Consider the following 17,731-nt stretch of genomic DNA (forward strand, 5'->3'; position numbering starts at 1 on the left):
AAGCCACATATCCCAGACCCTGTTCGAGCCCAGACCCATCCTAGTGTCTTCCTTGCACTATCTCTCATGACCCATATGGCGGCCCCCTGAGCCGGGAACCCTTACCATCCCCGCTTTGCCAAAAGGGAGCTGAGGACCACATGCCCAAGGTCACCCAGCCAGTGAGATGCAGTGCTGGGACTCAGCCCAGAGGCCACCATGTCTGCTCCCAAACCTGTTTATGCCAAATGCATAAGAGGTTCCCAGCTCTTACTCACCACGGTGGGCCGCCAACTTCCCGACTACCCTAGCACCCCAAACGCCAAGACCACTCAGCCCTCCACCGCGGATTCCTCCCAGCTTGGCCTCTCCTCCTGCCTGCCTCTCAGGTTTGTACGAGAATTGCCCACTGCAGGTTCGTGGGGAGGCAGCTGGGAAGTGGGCTAGGGTCTCTTCTTTCTGATGGGCAAGTCAGGGGAAAAGGTCTGAGGACCCCTAATCAATAACTAATCAATTGGGGACCCCACCTCGTGGCGCAGTGGTTAAGAATCTGCCTGCCAATGCAGGGGACACAGGTTTGAGCCCTGGTCTGGGAAGATCCCACATGCCGCAGAGCAACTAAGCCCATGCGCCACAACTACTGAGCCTGAGCTCTAGAGCCCGCGAGCCACAACTACTGAGCCCGCACGCCACAACTACTGAGTCCACGAGCCACAGCTACTGAAGCCCACGCGCCTAGAGCCCGTGCTCCACACAAGAGAAGCCACCGCAATGAGAAACCTGCGCACCGCAACGAAGAGTAGCCCCCGCTCACCACAACTAGAGAAAGCCCGTACATAGCAATGAAGACCCAACACGGCCAAAAATAAATAAATAAATTTATCATTTAAAAAAAAAACTAATCAGTTGTAGTTCATTCAAGGTTGTCATGTTCTAAAAAGTCACCATGACACTGGCCAGGCTTCTTGTGCCTGTGAACACCAGCCATTGTAAACAGAAATCACTAACAAAAAGAAAAAAATGCAAAAAATGTGGCACTAAAAGAAATATACCTTGAAAAGGACACCTGTTTACTGATACTATTAGTCTGAGGGCTGAAACAAGAAGGCACCTTGCACAGCCTCAGCTGGTGACGTGCCCACAGGCAGCTCAAAATTTTTGCCCTTCTGCGCACATCCCTGGACAACCACAGAATCACAGTGAGTGTTGATTTGTGGATTACAAATAAATTTTAGTAAATAGGCAAGTTTGCAAACATAAAATCCACAAACAATGTGTTGTGACTGTAATTTAGTCTATTTAAATTTGTAGATGATTCAATCTTTGATTCACTTAAGAACTATCTGGAAAACTTCCCAATTCTAATGTCCCCACATATGTCACGATAACATTATGAAAAGAATCATAATCACAGTCTGATGCAGTCATAGTTGTAAGTTTATGTGATATCATTTTTTTTATACCAAGGGTGCCTTATGCTCCTTGGGAAGCGAAGCCCTGGAGTCCTCCTTCCTCTTTGGAAGGTAGAGGCTGACAGGTTGACGCTGCCACGCTTCCTTCTAAAGACACGCACTGTCTCTGCCAGAGCTCTGTTTCCACCTGAGGACTTCCGAAGCCATGCACTGAGCCGCTTGGAGCGTTTTCTAGACAGAGACTCTGAAGAAGATAGCTCTGTGTTCTAGAACACGGACAAAAGGACCACAACATCGTCTATGCAGGAGGGAGAGGAGAAGGGCATCAGCAGGTGAGAGGCTGTTCCCAAGAGGAAGGGATCTCGGTGAGGCAGCCCAGCCCCACCCCCTCTCCGTCCCCCTAGGCTGCAGCGTCCTCAATCATCCCCACGCCCAGCTCACACAGCCCGCCAGGCTCGCTCAGAGTGGCCGCACCCCTGGAAGACACCTCCTTGTAGAGCAGGTGCTCAAACTTCAGCTGGCAGCACAGTCACTCGGCAGGCTTAGGAAAAGAGAGATCTGGGGTCAGGGGTGGCACCAGAGGATTTGTGTTTCTAAGTTCCCAGATTTATGCTGCTGCTGTTGTTCTGAGATCACACTTTGAGAACCACTGACTAAATAAACTATCTGTGCATTGCTTGGTTTGCACTAAAACCTTGTTATCGCATACTCTGCTGGCTTTGCTAAAGCATCCCTCGCTGTCGTCTTCACTCAGTCCCCCAATCTCCCAAGCACGTTCGGAATGACCACTGCAGCAGTGCCGTCAGCCTCTACTTGAATATCCCCAAGGACAGGGAGCTCACCACCTCATACACCTCCAAGTCCATTTTTAACTCTTAATTTTCCAAAGTCCTTTGTCACATTGAGTCTAAATCTGTGCCACGCAACGTCTGTACCTCGGGCATGAGCAAATCATACTGAAGTCAATCCCTCTGGGGAGGAAGATGGATGATTTTTCCAAAGAGAAGAGTAAGAATGCACTTGGCTAGTTTGAAACTAACTTCACGTAGAATGATTGTTTTAAAAAGGCTTTATGAAGCAAACATTGCCATTTTAGAAAACAATGTATCACCTCTGTGTCATGTGCTGATGAACTCAGCAGGTTTTCAGTGAAGCATTTCATCAAGCAGACACAGTGTCCTTCCAGATGTCAACTAGTCAGGAGGCCACGCTGGCCGCTGGGGGGCAAGCCTTGAGCCCTCAGGTACTGCAAGATAACTGGGCAGGATGGGGAGCTGGCAGCGGATCTCGAAACATGGTGGGCGATCCATATGATGAAAAAGTTACTGGCCACTGGGCCTCAATCACCAGCCCACCCTGAGCTCTGGGCCTATACTACTTGCATCCTGCATAATAACCCTGGGAGGTGGAGACCAGGGTCCTGAGCTTCAGGTACCACCGGCTTCCAATCACTGAATCACTGTAAAGCCAAACCCAGACATCACATCACTTCATCTGATAAGTATTTCAGTATCTTTAGAATGAAGACTTTTTTTTTTTTATAAATTTATTTATTTATTTTTATTTTTGGCTGTGTTGGGTCTTCGTTGCTGTGCGTGGGCTTCTCTCTAGTTGCAGCGAGCCGGGACTACTCTTCATTGCGGTGCGCAGGCTTCTCATTGCGGTGGCTTCTCTTGTTGCAGAGCACGGGCTCTAGGCGTGCGGGCTTCAGTAGTTGTGGCACGTGGGCTCAGAAGTTGTGGCTCGCAGGCTCTAGAGCGCAGACTCAGTAGTTGTGGCACACGGGCTTAGTTACTCCGTGGCGTGTGGGATCTTCCGGGACCAGGGCTCGAACCCATGTCCCCTGCATTGGCAGGCAGATTCTCAACCACTGCACCACCAGGGAAGCCCAGAATGAAGACTTTTTAAAAAATACAACAAAGTACCAGTATCATTAGCAATATATTCCTTAATGTAAAGCAAATATGAAATCATGTTTGTACACAAATATGGAATCAATGTTCAAATGTCCCTGTCTCACAAGTTTTGTTTTGGTTTTGTTTTTTCACAGTCTGATGGTTTGAATCAGGACCCACATCAAGTCTTACAATGTTTATTTAATGTCTCTTCATTTCCTTGGAGGAGCCCAGGTTCCTCCTCCTCTTCTTGCAGTGTATTTGAAAACAACTGGGGTTTTTTTTTACCCAGTAGAATTTCCCCATTCTGGATTTTGCTGACCCCTCTGGAAATATTTTTCAGATCGCTCTGGCCCTGTATTTCCTGTAAGCTGTGGGCAGGTCTGGGCTTGGTGTGATTCCGGTTGGATTTCTGGTAGGGTCTCAGCCAAGAGGCAGCCTGTCCTTCACGTGAGGCCCACATGACCCCACCAGCTTCCTTTTGTGAACAAGGAGGTTACAGAAGGCCACAGCCTAGAGCCAGCTGTTTAGTTATCAGTGGTCTGAAACATGGTCTATTCTAACTCTATCACTTTCTCAACATCTCTTAGCAGGAATTCCTCACCAAATAAAACTTCCTCCCTTCATCTATTTTTAACTCTGAGGTACAGTTCCTACAAGAAAGGAAGGTTAAATGCTTGATTGCTTCTCTTCGTCAAATTTCACAAGTTGGTTCCCTAACATCCCATCAAGGGTAACTAACAAAGTTTTGTTGCTTGTTTAAGTAAGTGCTTTTTAAAGTCTGTTGTATAGGTCAGAAAATGACGTCTCAAAGTGACAAAGCTAACAGCTGTTACAACCCCGATCCCGGGCAATGTCTGCACTCAGGGGCCCCAGTCCTCAGCTCCACACCTGCTCTCCAGACCCAGTTCCGGAGACAGGCCCCTGTGTCCCTACGTTCCTTGGGTCCCAGGAGAGGGCCAGGGTGGAGGGCCCTAGGGCATATAGAACTTGGAGAAGAATCTGACTCCACAACCCTGGGCTCCCAAAATGACAGCCAGGGTCACTCGGCCCCCCCGGGCCATTGCTCCCAGGCAGAGACTTAAACTTGGGGGAGTTTGCCACTGTGTGCTTTTTTTAAAGAATACTCCTCTTGCAGGTAAAAATACACTCAGGTAATTCAAGTGCTATGGCAATATGATGCTTCTCCTTCGTCCCAATCCGGGGCATTAAAAAAATAAGCAGTTGTTTTTCCCCTTCAATAGTTACTGCTATTTCCACCACCGATCACACAGAACCACTGTCTTCAAGCATCCCTCCCACACTTAAAACCTGTGACTGCTACGGAACCAGTGTCATAAAAGAAAAGAAACAACACTCAACCTGAGTTTTCTTATCCGCTGCAGACTTCCAGCCTTCGGACCTGGGGACACCCCAGTCATTCCTTGAAAACATTTCCCAAGGCGCTGCCCTGGGAGGGGAGCTGTCACGCTGGAAGCTGCAGGCCCTGGCGAGCTGACCGCGGTCGCCCCAGAGCGCCGGGTGCGGGGGCCCAGGACGAGGATGCACTTGGACGAGGAGCAGCCCGAGCCAGAGTGGTGGAGACGCCACGCCGTGTGCGCCACACCTGGCGGTGCACGTGCAGGGGATGCTGCCGTCTGACACGAGGACGGGAACAGACGCGAACAGACGCGGGGAAGCAATCGCTGCTGTGACCGCCTGCGGCTGGGGTGGGTTCTAATCTTTCGCCGGGCTCCTTGCCGCCCTGGATGCAAGCTGACCCTGAACTGAGTTCACGTGTCCCCTGCAGCCTGCAGGCGGGCCTGGCGGCCAGCAAGAGCACGTAGCCAACAGCTTTCACACCCCAGCTACAAAGGGGGGGGGGGGGGCGGTTTATGGTGGGGGTTTTTCTTAATTTGCGGAGGGTTGTCCCTCTTTCTCAGAAGGTCCCTGAACTGAAACTTAAGGAAAGGCTCCTGATGGCCGACCTGGAGTTCCCACTAAGGAATTGCGAACGCTGCCCCGGCCTCTTCACTGGGCCACCTTCCCAGAAATCCTGACAATTCTACCCCCAAAGGTGAAAAAAGCCAGGGGCCTGGATGTTATTCCAGGTGAGGGAGGAAACGGTGAAATCAAAGCTAGTGTAGACCCAAGTTTGGCCTGGGGTAAGGAAAGGCTGGAGGCAAGTACCTCCTTCCTGGAAATCTACGGGAACCCACACCCAGGTGTGGGGATGGCCCAGGGCCGTGTTTAGGAGACGTGCTGACGGCAGCTGCAGCCAGAGGCTGGGCAAAGGTCAGGGTCCCCTTCCCGGAACGCGAACTGGCTGGGCTCTGACCAGTCCGGCCTGGGTCCTGCTGATTCCTGGAAGGAAGGGAAGGGGGTCTTCCCATTCCCACTGTGGGCTCACCCTGACTCAATGCCAGGCCAGCTCCCCAACCTTCACAGAGGACTCTGAACTGAGAAAAGCACAACAAATGAGCAACTGAGAAATGAAGTAACGAAGTCATCAACCCAGCCCAGGCGCCTGGCCTGCTCTGAGATGCGCTGGAGGGGCTGGTGGGCGTCTGGATCACCGGTGCACCGGGAACCTCAGGAACAGGGAGCCCCCGGGCCGCCTCTCAACTCAGTTGTTCAGCTTTTCCTCAAAGCTCCGCACTCTTCCCCCAAGTTGTAAATCCCCGGGCACTCCTGTCCATCCGTACTTGCTGAGAACACACAGGAGCAGCCAGCGTGTGCCCCCTCTCGGGTGCAGCAGCTGGGGAAATAGGGCGTGAGGCTCTCCGCGAGCAAACGCAGACCCTCCAGCAGCACCGCAGGGCTAGAACACCCTGCCTCTCCGGTGGAGATGGTGCCACAGGCTCTGGCCTCACAGCTGTCCCTCCGTTTCTAGTTCTTGGGGATGCCCCAGCCCCCCGAGGCCACGTGTGCTTGCCGTGCTTCTCCCATCCTAACTGAGCCTTTCAGTCCCCACGTGCCCCTTCAGTGGTCCTCCACGGGGCTCCTCAGACGACCCATCCCTGTGTAGGCAGCTTACTTGGAGCACAGCTATTAGATGACTTAGTTTCAAGGTTAAACTCTGGGAGTGCAGCATCGTTTATACTTTTATTTCTGGGTCTCACCCGGCTTTTACCAAACACATAGACGTTAAGTTTGGTTCTCTTGACCGAGGGGAAGACTTGGACTTTGATCCAACAGGATTCTTGAGACTTTTCTCTACTTCCTAAAGATCAGAGAGATTAAAAAGCAAGGAAATTTGCAAGTCTCTGTTGGCCTGAAACAAATTAATATCATTGTGATTCTGGTCAAATATGTTCTTATGAGATATACAGCCTCTGAAGGGGCAGCTGTGGGTCCCAACATGTGCGTGCGTGCACACGTGTACATGTGTTTGTGACTTTCACAAAACAGCATCTATCTATCACTCAGCTAAGACTCTGCTGTGGTAGGCAGATCCATGTCTATGCTTCTGAAGGTTTACTATTCGGGTGGAAACAACCTATAAGCAGGAATAACCAGCATCCAATCAAATACCCGCACTTATAGACAAGGACATGAAATTCGTACAGAGAGTCTGCTGTGGAAAGGAGCCAGCAGGAGGGACCAAGGTTCCATGAGCTGCAGTAACACTTCTTTACAAATCATTATCTGACAGATAGAAACCTTGAAATGTGTCGTTGTTACCTAATTTTGCAATAAAATAAAGGGAATATCATCAGAGTAGATTCCTTTCCCTCCATCTCAAAACTTCCAATTATCCAATTTGGTAGGCATTCTTTCTGAAATAATTCAATACTTTTGAGAGAAGCTGTCACGCGGCCACTGGTGGGAAATGTGACACTGACAGCGCGTGCTCGTGGGCATGTGTCCTAAACTGTCACGCTGCCCTCGTGCTAACCTCATGGCTCATCACCACTTCCTCTGACTTCGTGAGTTTAAGCAAACGATATTGAACAAAGTCCCAACACACACACACACACACACACACACACACACACACACACATACGTACACGCAAATACAAAGGTGTAGCTGTCAGAACCCAGCTTGGAAACTCCAGCCTCAGACAGTGTAATCTGATTCCTAAGGTCACCTTTGACAGAAACCACCCATGGCCTTCACTTTAATTAAACAAGGAGAAATAAAGCCATCTGAGTTCAGTAAACAGCTGACTCAAATTTCAGCAGCTATTCTTATACAACCTCTTCTCCAGTGGGAGAGACCACAATGGCCCAGCAAAACAATGGGTGTGGGCGTGCCAGCCGCCAGGTGAGGGCCTGCACCTGCGTCCTCAGCGGAGGCCGGCACTGCCCTGACCGCCTCCCGCACGTGGCCCCAAAAGGCAGAGACACGGCCTCTTTCAAGGACGGCGGCTGCTCTGGAGAGAATGCACCTCTCGGACGCAAAGCGGCGCGGGGCTTCCGTACGGCTGGATGCTCTGGGGAGGTGGCTTTGTGCTGCCCGTGGGTGCGACTCATACACGTGGACTCACAGCGGCCCAGCGAAAGCTACACTGGCACCTGGGAAAGAGTTTCCGTTGGTGCCCTGATATGAATCCACTCCCTTGGGTAGCACTGGAAAGGCAAAGATAAGATGGAAAAACAAACAACACTGCCCCGACGTCAATAAAAAGCTGTCAGGCCAAGTTCAGAGCTCCATGACGCCTGTGCTGTGGAAAGATCCTGCAATCAATCCACCGACCACCAGCCGGACGCTCTCGTGCCACCTGCATCCTGACCCCAGGCTCTTTTCCATGGGCTTCTTGAGTTCCTCTAAGCCTCCAAATGAGGGATGACAAGAATCAAGGTCTTAGAAGTGCCTGTCAAGGTGCCTTCACCCTCCCGCAGCAGAGGGCATGCTCTGGAACCGATCAAACTGGTTCTCTCCCGGCAGATGGCAAGAGAACAACGATCAAAAACAAAACACGGGCTTCCCTGGTGGCACAGTGGTTAAGAATCCGCCTGCCAATGCAGGGGACACGGGTTCGAGCCCCGGTCCGGGAAGATCCCACATGCCATGAAGTAACTAAGCCCGTGCGCCACAACTACTGAGCCTGAGCTCTAGAGCCTGTGAGCCACAACTACTGAGCCCACGTGCCACAACTACTGAAGCCCACGTGCCACAACTACTGAAGCCCACGTGCCTAGAGCCCATGCTCCGCAACAAGAGAAGCCACCGCAATGAGAAGCCCGCGCACCGCAAGGAAGAGTAGCCCCCGCTCGCAGCAACTAGAGAATACCCACGCGCAGCAACGAAGACGCAACGCAGCCAAAAATAAATAAATAAAATTAAAAAAAAAAAAAACACACAGAAACAGCAAAGGCTGCGGGAACTGAGACCTGTTATCGCCCTCTTGAATTCACTGAACAACAAATAAGGCTTTTCCCCGCTCACTGTGTACTTTCCTCGTGCCAGAGCCGGAGTTAAGAATCTTCACACGTTATTTCATCCCATCCTTATCAGCGCTGCGAGGAAGGGGGTAGTATCCCCACTGTACAGAAGAGGGAAGTGGAGCCCAGAAGCAAGAGGGCTCCGTTCAAGGTCACTCGGCTCTCCTGGTGTCACAGCCTGCGTGGGACCCCGACCTGACTCTAGCCCCACAGAATCACTGCTATATTCTGTGCTATACGTGCAGGTGAACATGCCTGTAGATCTATAGAAACATCTAGAACATACACATGACTCAGTCTTAAAGAGCCTGACCACCTCTCCCATCACTAATGATCATGGTTGCCTAGAAAAAAACAGTGATGCGGCCACTGTACAGCCCAGTAGACCACGTTCCGTGGAAGTCCCACAAGTATGACCCAAACAGGCAATAAAGTACTGGGTACCCTTGTCTGTTTCTAAATGCCATGCCAATGGGTAGAGCCACATAATGCCAACGGGTTTGATAAGCTGCCCTTCAAAGCTTGTATCCGATGTCCCTCTAAAACAATATTTATCTCTATCTGGGCAAAGGCTGGAGCATTTCTGTGCAGCTGTGGTTCAGCACCTGTCCCAGACTCAGTCAACACCCTGCATAACTTCCCACATGGCACTTTCTCCACTGATTTGCCTTTTCCCTCCTTACTGATAAGGCACATGCCAGTAATGTGGTTTCCTTTTTACACTGGCTTCCAGGAAACTCGGAGCCTGTTTGCACGTTTCATCAGCTCAGTTAACATTTACAAAGGGAGGTTTGCCTCCCAGACCTTTTTCTCAGCCCCACTGCCTGCCATTTTTAGTCGAACTTCACACCCACTTTTTAAGCCATCGCAATAAACAGAGGATCTGCTACCAGAAAAGGCCAAGAAAAACGAGCATCAGGGCAAACAGCCAAGGGTTCAGAGCATGACAACCACATGAAGATTCCTTGATTCCTGTGTCCCAAACACCCCAGGTGGTCACAGAGGTGCCTTGCCCGGCAAAGACTCTCACAGAGCATAGCTTCATAAGGTGCAGGGCACCTGTGCCATCAGAGGCACAGGAAGCAGGAAGGTGGGCGAGAAATCCCCACCAGGACTTTGGATTCTGTATATGGCGAAACCGGGGCCAAGGGCACGGTGCCGCGTCCAGCCTGGGAAGCACAGAGGACGCACCTAGTAGATATCCTGGAGAAGGCGCCGGGGCACACCTGTCTCCTCTCCTCACAGGTGAGGCTGGGAAAGGCACACACTCCCCGCACAGTGAGTCACTTCCAATTTGCAATAAGAGGGTGGTCGGCATCCTGTTGTCCTGGAAAGTGCGCTGAGCCGGGCGTCCCACAAGCTGCTACTAAGTCATTAACACCAGGCTTAACCCCCTCCAAGGGGGTAAGGAGGTGGGGGGCAAAGAAAACACCCAGAGGCACAATGACATTCAAAGACCATATCCATTTAAAAAGCAGACAACCATAAAGCTCTGCCAGAGTGAAAGTGTTATCACTGAGTTTACCTTCAATCTGATAGGAAGCTGGCATCGGTCAGAGCCTCCTGCTCCAAAGCCACTGCATCGTGCCCTCCACACAGACACCCTGGACCCCAGTGCTTTGCCCACATCTCTATCACTAAGAAAATGGACGAGGCGCATCTCTGCATTACAGCAGGGGAAACTCGGGCTCAGGGAAGTGAATCCCTGAAGTAATTATCACTGATCGGAAAGGTAGTTCTTACAAAGGAGCGCGTGATTCACTCATCTTAAGGAAAGCGTGCAAACAGCTACTGCAAGGTGGTCCAGGGTCCCTACAGAGCTCTGTGAACAAAAGCTACAGCTCAAACAGAGGGAGAGGATCCTAGAGGGGTCGGGAGACTCCCCGAAGAGGGCACAGCAGGAAGGGCCCCAAGGAAATGCCAAGGACTTACCTGTTCCAGGTGGGCTTGAGCACAGTGGGGACTCACCACCTAAAGGGAGAAGAAATACGATCAACAGGTGGGTTCTCTCAAGAAAAAAACTCAGCATCACGACCCAGCGAGGCTCCCAAACCTGAAACTACCTCTGACCACATTCACACAAAGTTTCGCATCTCAAGACAAAAAAGACCTAGCGTTTACTTCGCATCTCAAGACAAAAAAGACCTAGCGTTTACAGAATCCAGATTTTTGTTCACTTTTGTAAAGTCCGGATCCTTTTCAGAGAATGTCATGAAAACCACGGAGCCTCTCCCCAAGAGAAATGTCCATCGCTCATAAATACAGGGCTTCATCTTTAATTTGGAAGACCTAGCAGACTTCCAGGCTAGGAACTCCTGATCTAGGGCAAGCCCCTCCTCACCGGGTAGCATGGGGAGCGGGGGCCAGGAGAGGGAGCTGGGGGCTCTACCTGGGGGTCTTCCAGCTGCCCCAGCACCTCACAGACACGCTCAGGGCTCGCATTCTCTACAAAACAGATTGCCTTTTCTAGAACTATTTCCACAAGCGGAACCAAAACCAGAGTCTAAATGTAGACATGTCATTCTAGGCTGGAGCTTAGTGCATGAGTCAGTGGGAAGGAGTCCCTTTGACTCCACCCCGGGCCCCTGCAGATGTGAGCACATTAAGAAAGACACACAGGCCCATGTGATGAGGCCACAGCTGCAATCAGGTCAGAAGAAACACAGTTACAGGCACCCGGGACAACAGACCCCAGCTCTGGAGTCCGTCTTGGGTGGGACTTCTTCTCCACCACTTCCTGGCCATGGGCCCTTGGGCTCTAATCGCTCTGGGCCTTGGTTTCCCCATCTGAGAACTGCAAGTTGTAAGAGCTTGTGGTGCTCAGAACAGGGGCTGACACAGGGCAGCTTCTCCTCCTGGGAACACGGTGCCCTCCCTGAGCAGAAAGGGCTGTCGGCAGGTGAGGGAATCAAGACTTGCTTCCTGCAGTTCTGGAAGGCCAAGATCCTGGCACCTGCAAGCGGGATTCAGCTCCCCATGAGCTGCGTCCTGGCTCTCCTCCCTCCAGACCACGTGTAGCCCCATCCTCAAAGAGTTTTCTAAAAAATGTGTAATGGCAGGAGAAGTCCCAGGGATCTGACTAATTGTCCTTGTGGGGTGGAGTGGGCAGAAGTGCAACCTTGGTTCTTGCCATGGCAACTATTTATAGTTCTCCAGCTTATCTTACAAAGTTCCTTAAGGAACATGATACACAGTCATTCATTTGTCTGGGTCATATTATTACTCCACCAGGATTCTGACTCATGTTCTCATCTGGGACAGGGGCCCTCTCTCCTGGCACCCCATCTTCTTCCCCACTACCTAGCATACACTTAGCAGCCCCTCTCACTGCCCAGAATCGCTGAGCCAATAGTTGCTTCACTCTACACTGAGAATTCTTAGGAAGCAGGAACAGTCTTTGGAAATATAGGGAGCTACACACAGACGCTCATAGGATGGTGCTGGCAGTCAGACAAGGAGCCCCTGTGGCTATGGAGCACGGTGATTAATTTTATCCTGTGTACAGTCCTCACGTGGTGCAGGCTTGTGTCCTGGTGCTTCACTAAACGCTTGACACAGTGGTGCGAAATGTGCAAGCCACCAGAGCTCCTGCCTTTGACGAATCATTATCTGTACTCCACGCAATGGAATACTAATCCAGCGATAAAAGGAAGTGAGCTGACAGGCCATGAAAAGATATGGAAGAACCTTAGATACCTATTTGCAAAATGAAAGAAGCCAATCTGAAAAGGCGGCATACTGTATGATTCCAACTTTGTGACATTCTGGAAAAGGCAAACTATGGGGAAGTGGATGCCAGGTATTGGGAGAGGGATGAGAAGGTGGAGCACGGAGAAGCTTTAGGGCAGAAAAACTGTTCTTTGTGGTACTGGAATGGTGGATGTACGTCACTATACATTTGTTCAAATCCTAGAATGTATAGCACCATGTAAATTACGGACTTTGGTTAATAATGTATCAATATTGGCTCATCAAGTATAACAAACGCACCACACTAATGCAAGATATTAATAATAGGGGAAATTATGAGGGAGGAAAATGGGTATAGGTTAACTCTCTATACTACTTGTCTAATTTTTCTGTCAATCTAACACTGGCCTAAAAAATAAAGTCCATGAATTCTTTTTCATTCATTGTCTGGAAGATGTGCTGGTTAAGAGAACAAAGCAAAAGCCCTATGCAACAGCAGAAACCTGAGTTTTAAAAACAGCAACCACTAGGAAGACAGTCCAGAAGCCAGGCGTGTCCCGCACCTCCCATGTCCCCTAGAGCCACGTGAAGTGCAATGACACCGACCACCCGGCGTGGCCCCAGAATGTCCTCCAGAAAACGAGAGAGAGCTCTGTGCTCTGGGGCTCTTCCAATCCCACCTCCCGGGACCACCACGATAAGCCCCATCTATGGCTGACGTCACTAAGAGCTGTGCCATCCGCACCCCGATCTTGTCATTTATACTGAGTGCCTTCCCTTGCCAGGCACTCACTGTCCTTCGCGGCGATACATTAGTAAGAAAAACGGACAAGTCCTCAGGAAGGAGACACTGACGAGCACAAACTGCATAAACTGTACTCTTCATCAGGAAGCGAGCTGCGGCGTGGGGTGCGGTGAGCGGGCTCTCCAGTTCACGGGAGCGAATGTCAAGCAGCAACTCTCCGCATTCCTGCCAGAAAAGAGCCTCTCGTCCAGGGAATCGATTACAAGCCCTGCTGTCTGTTTTTACACACACTGCTGTGAAATGCAGACAGCAAACGTCTGAGGAAGGACCTTGAGTTAGAATGAATTTGCAAATGAAAATGCATAAGAAGTACCAACTCAGAGAAAAAGGGATGGTTGGGGGGGGGGGGGGGCGGTGGGAAGCAACCTGTCCGTACAGAGAAAACTAACGTTTACATCAAGAACTGCAAACACCTACTTTAGTAAAGACCATCATCAAGTGGACACACTGACACGTGTCCCTTCAAACCAAAATCCCAGGATGGGAACTCCACGAAAACAGATGAGACGCTTCCGGTACACTTCCTATTTCCTCCCTTCAAACAAGAAAGAGGGAGGCAGCGGACCACGGTCTGGCGGAACCGCGGAGCAGTCACGGTCAGGACACAGCACGTTCCCACGTGGGCCACTCTGCTCGGCATCAGGGAACGCGAGCGCTGCGCAGCCCGACCAGAGAGACAGAAGCGCACGGCTTCTCCGGAGGGGCCACGTCCCCTGCTGGAGGCCACGTGGCTGCAGGCTCCCCCCCGCCCCTCGGATCTGCAGGCCCTGCCTGCTTTCCCCCCTCGGGAGCTGCACGTCCTCGGGACGGAGCCACCAGGTAACCATGCCGAGGGCCGCTGTCCCGGGTTCAGGTCGGGTCAGCGACGGCGGTGCAGGCTCACCTGCTTTCTCTCCCCATCTCCGGGGCGTCCTCTGATCGCACCCCTCACAGGGCCGTCTGGGTCTTCTGCTATTTTCGTTTGACAAAAGGAAAGACTGTGGTGCTGGGTCATTTGCAGGTGACCTTGGTCATCCTCAGCGTGAAGGAGCTGGTGCTGCCTTAGCATTCGGCCTCTGCAGGGCCAGTCCCATCCCACTGACGGAGCTGAAAACCGAGCAGGCCCACAACTCCCTGAGGGCATGGCCAGCGCGTTTTTTCAGAGGGATCTGGCAGTGCCCCCGGCTCGCCGAGCCCCTTGCCTGCTCTGTGAGGTGTCCTGAGCCAGCGGCAGCGGGGCGAGAACAGGGCTGCGTCACCTCCAGCAGGGCAGCCCCCGGGGACGCCTGCAGCTCAGTCACAACAGGGCCAGGGCCCCTGCAGGTCCTTCTCCCCGGCCCGCACAACCCGGGTAGCTGGTGAGCGTACCGTGAGTGCCCCGGGGCGCTGAGTCCCAGAGACGCTGGGCCACGGATCCTTCCAGGGAGGAGACGCGGCGGCCACAGAGGTCAAACTCCACATTCCTCTCCTGATACAAACGGATCCCCTTTCCCACCGGAAGGAGCCCGGGACCGGGGGGGGGGGGGGGGGGGGGGGGGGGGGCGACGACAGAGGATGTGGGAGGGACAGGGCAGGAGGCAGAGCCAGTGCCCACTAGTGACTAAGGTAGCCCCAGAGGAGGCCCCGGAGGCCTGGCCTGTCTCGGCCGCAGGTGGGGCCGAGTCACCGTTACCAGGGGCAACCACAAACAAACAGGGCTGTGCCCAGGGCACCTGGCGACGTGGCGCCTGCTGCCTGCTGGTATCAGCAACCTGTCCCGAAGCCAGCGGGTGGACCGCTGAGCAGCACAGAGGAGGGACGAGGGCGCCCCGCACCAGAAGTCACTGTGCCCCTGGGGGATGGAAGTGTGGGTGAGTGCGCGTGAGGGGGAGGGAGGGTAGAAGGTGAGTGTGAGCGTTGTGTGTGTGTCTACGTGACCGCGTGTCTGTGTGACTGAGTGTGTGAGTGTGCGTGTGTGTGTAAGTGTGTGTACACACTACAGAAGCCCAGCCCTGCACTTCACTTCCGGGGGGAACCATGGTGCTTTGTCTGCGGCGAGGCTCTTTCTCCGGAGGGGTGAGGCCGCCTCTGACAGCCCGCGGGGGCACCTCTCCTTGCTTCCGGAGATTAATCCTGGAGACAGACTACAGCTCAGGTCTCCGCGTGCCTTACGGAGATTTGCTTCCCTGCTCCCGAGTACCACGAAACAGTGAGCTCAGCTTTGTCGTCGTTGCTTCTTATTAAATCTTACTTTGGACAAAGCCATACAGAGAGTGACATTTTCTCACCAGCTTCTCCAAAAACACGCATGCTCCACTGGTGCCCTGCCTATCACCGCGCGCACAGAGCAGAGATGAATCAAGAGTACCACCTCTTGAACCGTCAGGAATCCAAATCGTGCCCAGACATCAGTGCCCTAGAGCGTGTGGCACGTACCACGTGTTCAGCCACTACCACAAAAGTCCCCCCCCGCTTGGTCTCTCCTCCTGCCATTTATTTAACTCTGCCCACAGCTGAATCCCTCCAGTTTGGCATCAAGCCGGCCCGAGCAGATCCGATTCACACCGGGATCTTGGAAGGGTGGATAAGCTCAACAGCAGCAGCCAACACTTATCAAAGTGCATTCGGTAACTGCACACACGTGCAAAGGCAGAATGATCCTCCATCACGGAAGTGCGAAACGAGCAAACAGGGAGAAGACAGGGTGAGCCGGCTTGCTCGCAGGTGGAATGCCAGGCGGTCCGCTGAGCTACGTCAAGTGTAAAGGCATCGCTCTGCGCACACACTGCATCATTAAATACAATCGCTTCAGCACAGTGATTTGAATTCTAACACAGACTGTGCAAAATCTGCAGTAAAGTTTACCTCTGTTTTATCTTTGCAAAGGTGATTCTTTACAAAGGAAACTCACAGGGAGACCAAGACTGAAGCACTTTCTTTCCCACATCAGCCTGTTAAGTCACAGGTCATCTTCTCTATCTCCCGCTCTGAGCCAGGAGCTGGAGGAACGGACACGGACACACTGGCCACGGGGACGTCACACTAATGGGGGGGGAGGGTGACACTTCCCTCATCTCTGCACAGAGCAGCAGCCTGGTGGGAAGAGGGTGGGGCCTTTCCTCAAGGGACAGAAACTTTATCATCACCTTATCTTGTATTATGTACAGCTTTTACTTCTTGCATTTTATGATACTGATCAATAAAGTAGCAAGGTGTTTTATGTGCGCATCACAGATGACTGAGTAAAGATAAAAGTTCAATTATTTCTATTATCCCATTTATTATAATAGGGGGGTAGAATAATGAGAAGAGGAAAGCCCCCCTCTGCCCTAGTGCTCACATTCTGAGAGAGAGCACGTCTGCTTAAATATCAGCTGTCTTAGTGGGCTCAGGATGCCGTAACTAATACCACAGCCTGGGCAGCTTAACACAACAGAAATGTATTTCCTCACAGTTCCGGAGGCTGGAGGTCAGAAACCAAGGTGTTGGCAGGGCTGGTTTCTCAAGATTCCTCTCTCTTTTGGCGTGTAGAAGCCACCTTTTCTCCTCACCTGGTCTCCCCTCTGTGTGATCTCTTTTTTTTTAAATAAATTTATTTACTTATTTATTTATTTTTTATTGTTGGCTGCATTGGGTCTTCTTTGCTGCGCGCAGGCTTTCTCTAGTTGCAGTGAACGGGGGCTACTCTTCGTTGCGGTGCGCGGGCTTCTCATTGTGGTGGCTTCTCTTGCTGTGAAGCACAGGCTCTAGGTGCTCAGGCTTCAGTAGTTGTGGCACTTGGGCTCAGTAGTTGTGGCTCACGGGCTCGAGAGCACAGGCTCAGTAGCTGTGGCGCACGGGCCCAGTTGCTCCGCGGCATGTGGGATCTTCCCGGACCAGGGCTCGAACCCATGTCTCCTGCATTGGCAGGTGGATTCTTAACCACCGCACCACCAGGGAAGCCCCTGTGTGATCTCTCCTTGTAAGGACACCAGTTGTATAGGGTTAGGGCCCCCCATGCGATCTCGTTCTGGGGGTTGGGGCTCCTACCTATGCCTTTGGGGTTGGGCACACATTCAGCCCATAACATCCACCATCAAAGGCCTGAGCGGACCACACAGGCCATTCTCACAAGGTCCTCCAGGCAGATTTGGGCAGGCGGCCTGTAAATGCTCCTCTGGGGTCTCGGAGCATCTGGGGTAGGGGAGCTCCAGCGAGAGGTCCAACACAAGCCTCCAAAGAACAACAGAATCCATGCAAAGGGATGGCTCCCAAAATGCTGACCTTCAAGGCTTGATTAACTTATTTGCTTCCTTCAAGCACTTTTCCTTAACTTTATCAGGCGTGACCCTGGAATCCCTAATTAGGTTCACATTCCTCAGGAAACTGTTCTCCCACTGTGCGTTAAAGCCCAATCTAACCTGTCTAATCCCCATGAGAACACACCGCCCCACCAATGCAGTTAAGCCTTACCGGTCCTGCCCGTTCCCCCCATCCCGGGGGTGGGGTGCCGAAGAGGGAGAAAGAAAATCACTGCCCGCGGCGGGCAGGCTGCACACAGCAGCCCGGCCTCCCCGGCGCTCACGGGCCCGGCACCGCCTGGGACCCCGCACCGCCGCTCCACTCGGCCCTCCCCTCCCCTTA

General features: G+C 52.2%; 1 protein-coding gene across 8 annotated transcripts in view; it reads right to left on the reverse strand.

Annotated features, from left to right (window-relative positions):
• Window positions 1-17,731, reverse strand: part of TNS3 (tensin 3) — a 237,493-nt gene that overhangs the window by 144,403 nt on the left and 75,359 nt on the right. For 4 of the 8 annotated variants that reach the window (XM_059934302.1, XM_059934295.1, XM_059934298.1 and 1 more), the window contains one exon: window positions 10,588-10,626. Coding sequence is in view for 4 of the 8 variants with exons in the window: in XM_059934295.1 (XP_059790278.1) it covers window positions 10,588-10,626 (39 nt within the window). In the remaining 4 variants the exon portion in view is untranslated. The other 4 variants (XM_059934297.1, XM_059934294.1, XM_059934296.1 and 1 more) reach the window with 4 other exon arrangements.

The sequence above is a fragment of the Balaenoptera ricei genome, chromosome 9 (assembly GCF_028023285.1).
Source record: "Balaenoptera ricei isolate mBalRic1 chromosome 9, mBalRic1.hap2, whole genome shotgun sequence".
Lineage (NCBI taxonomy): Eukaryota > Metazoa > Chordata > Mammalia > Artiodactyla > Balaenopteridae > Balaenoptera > Balaenoptera ricei.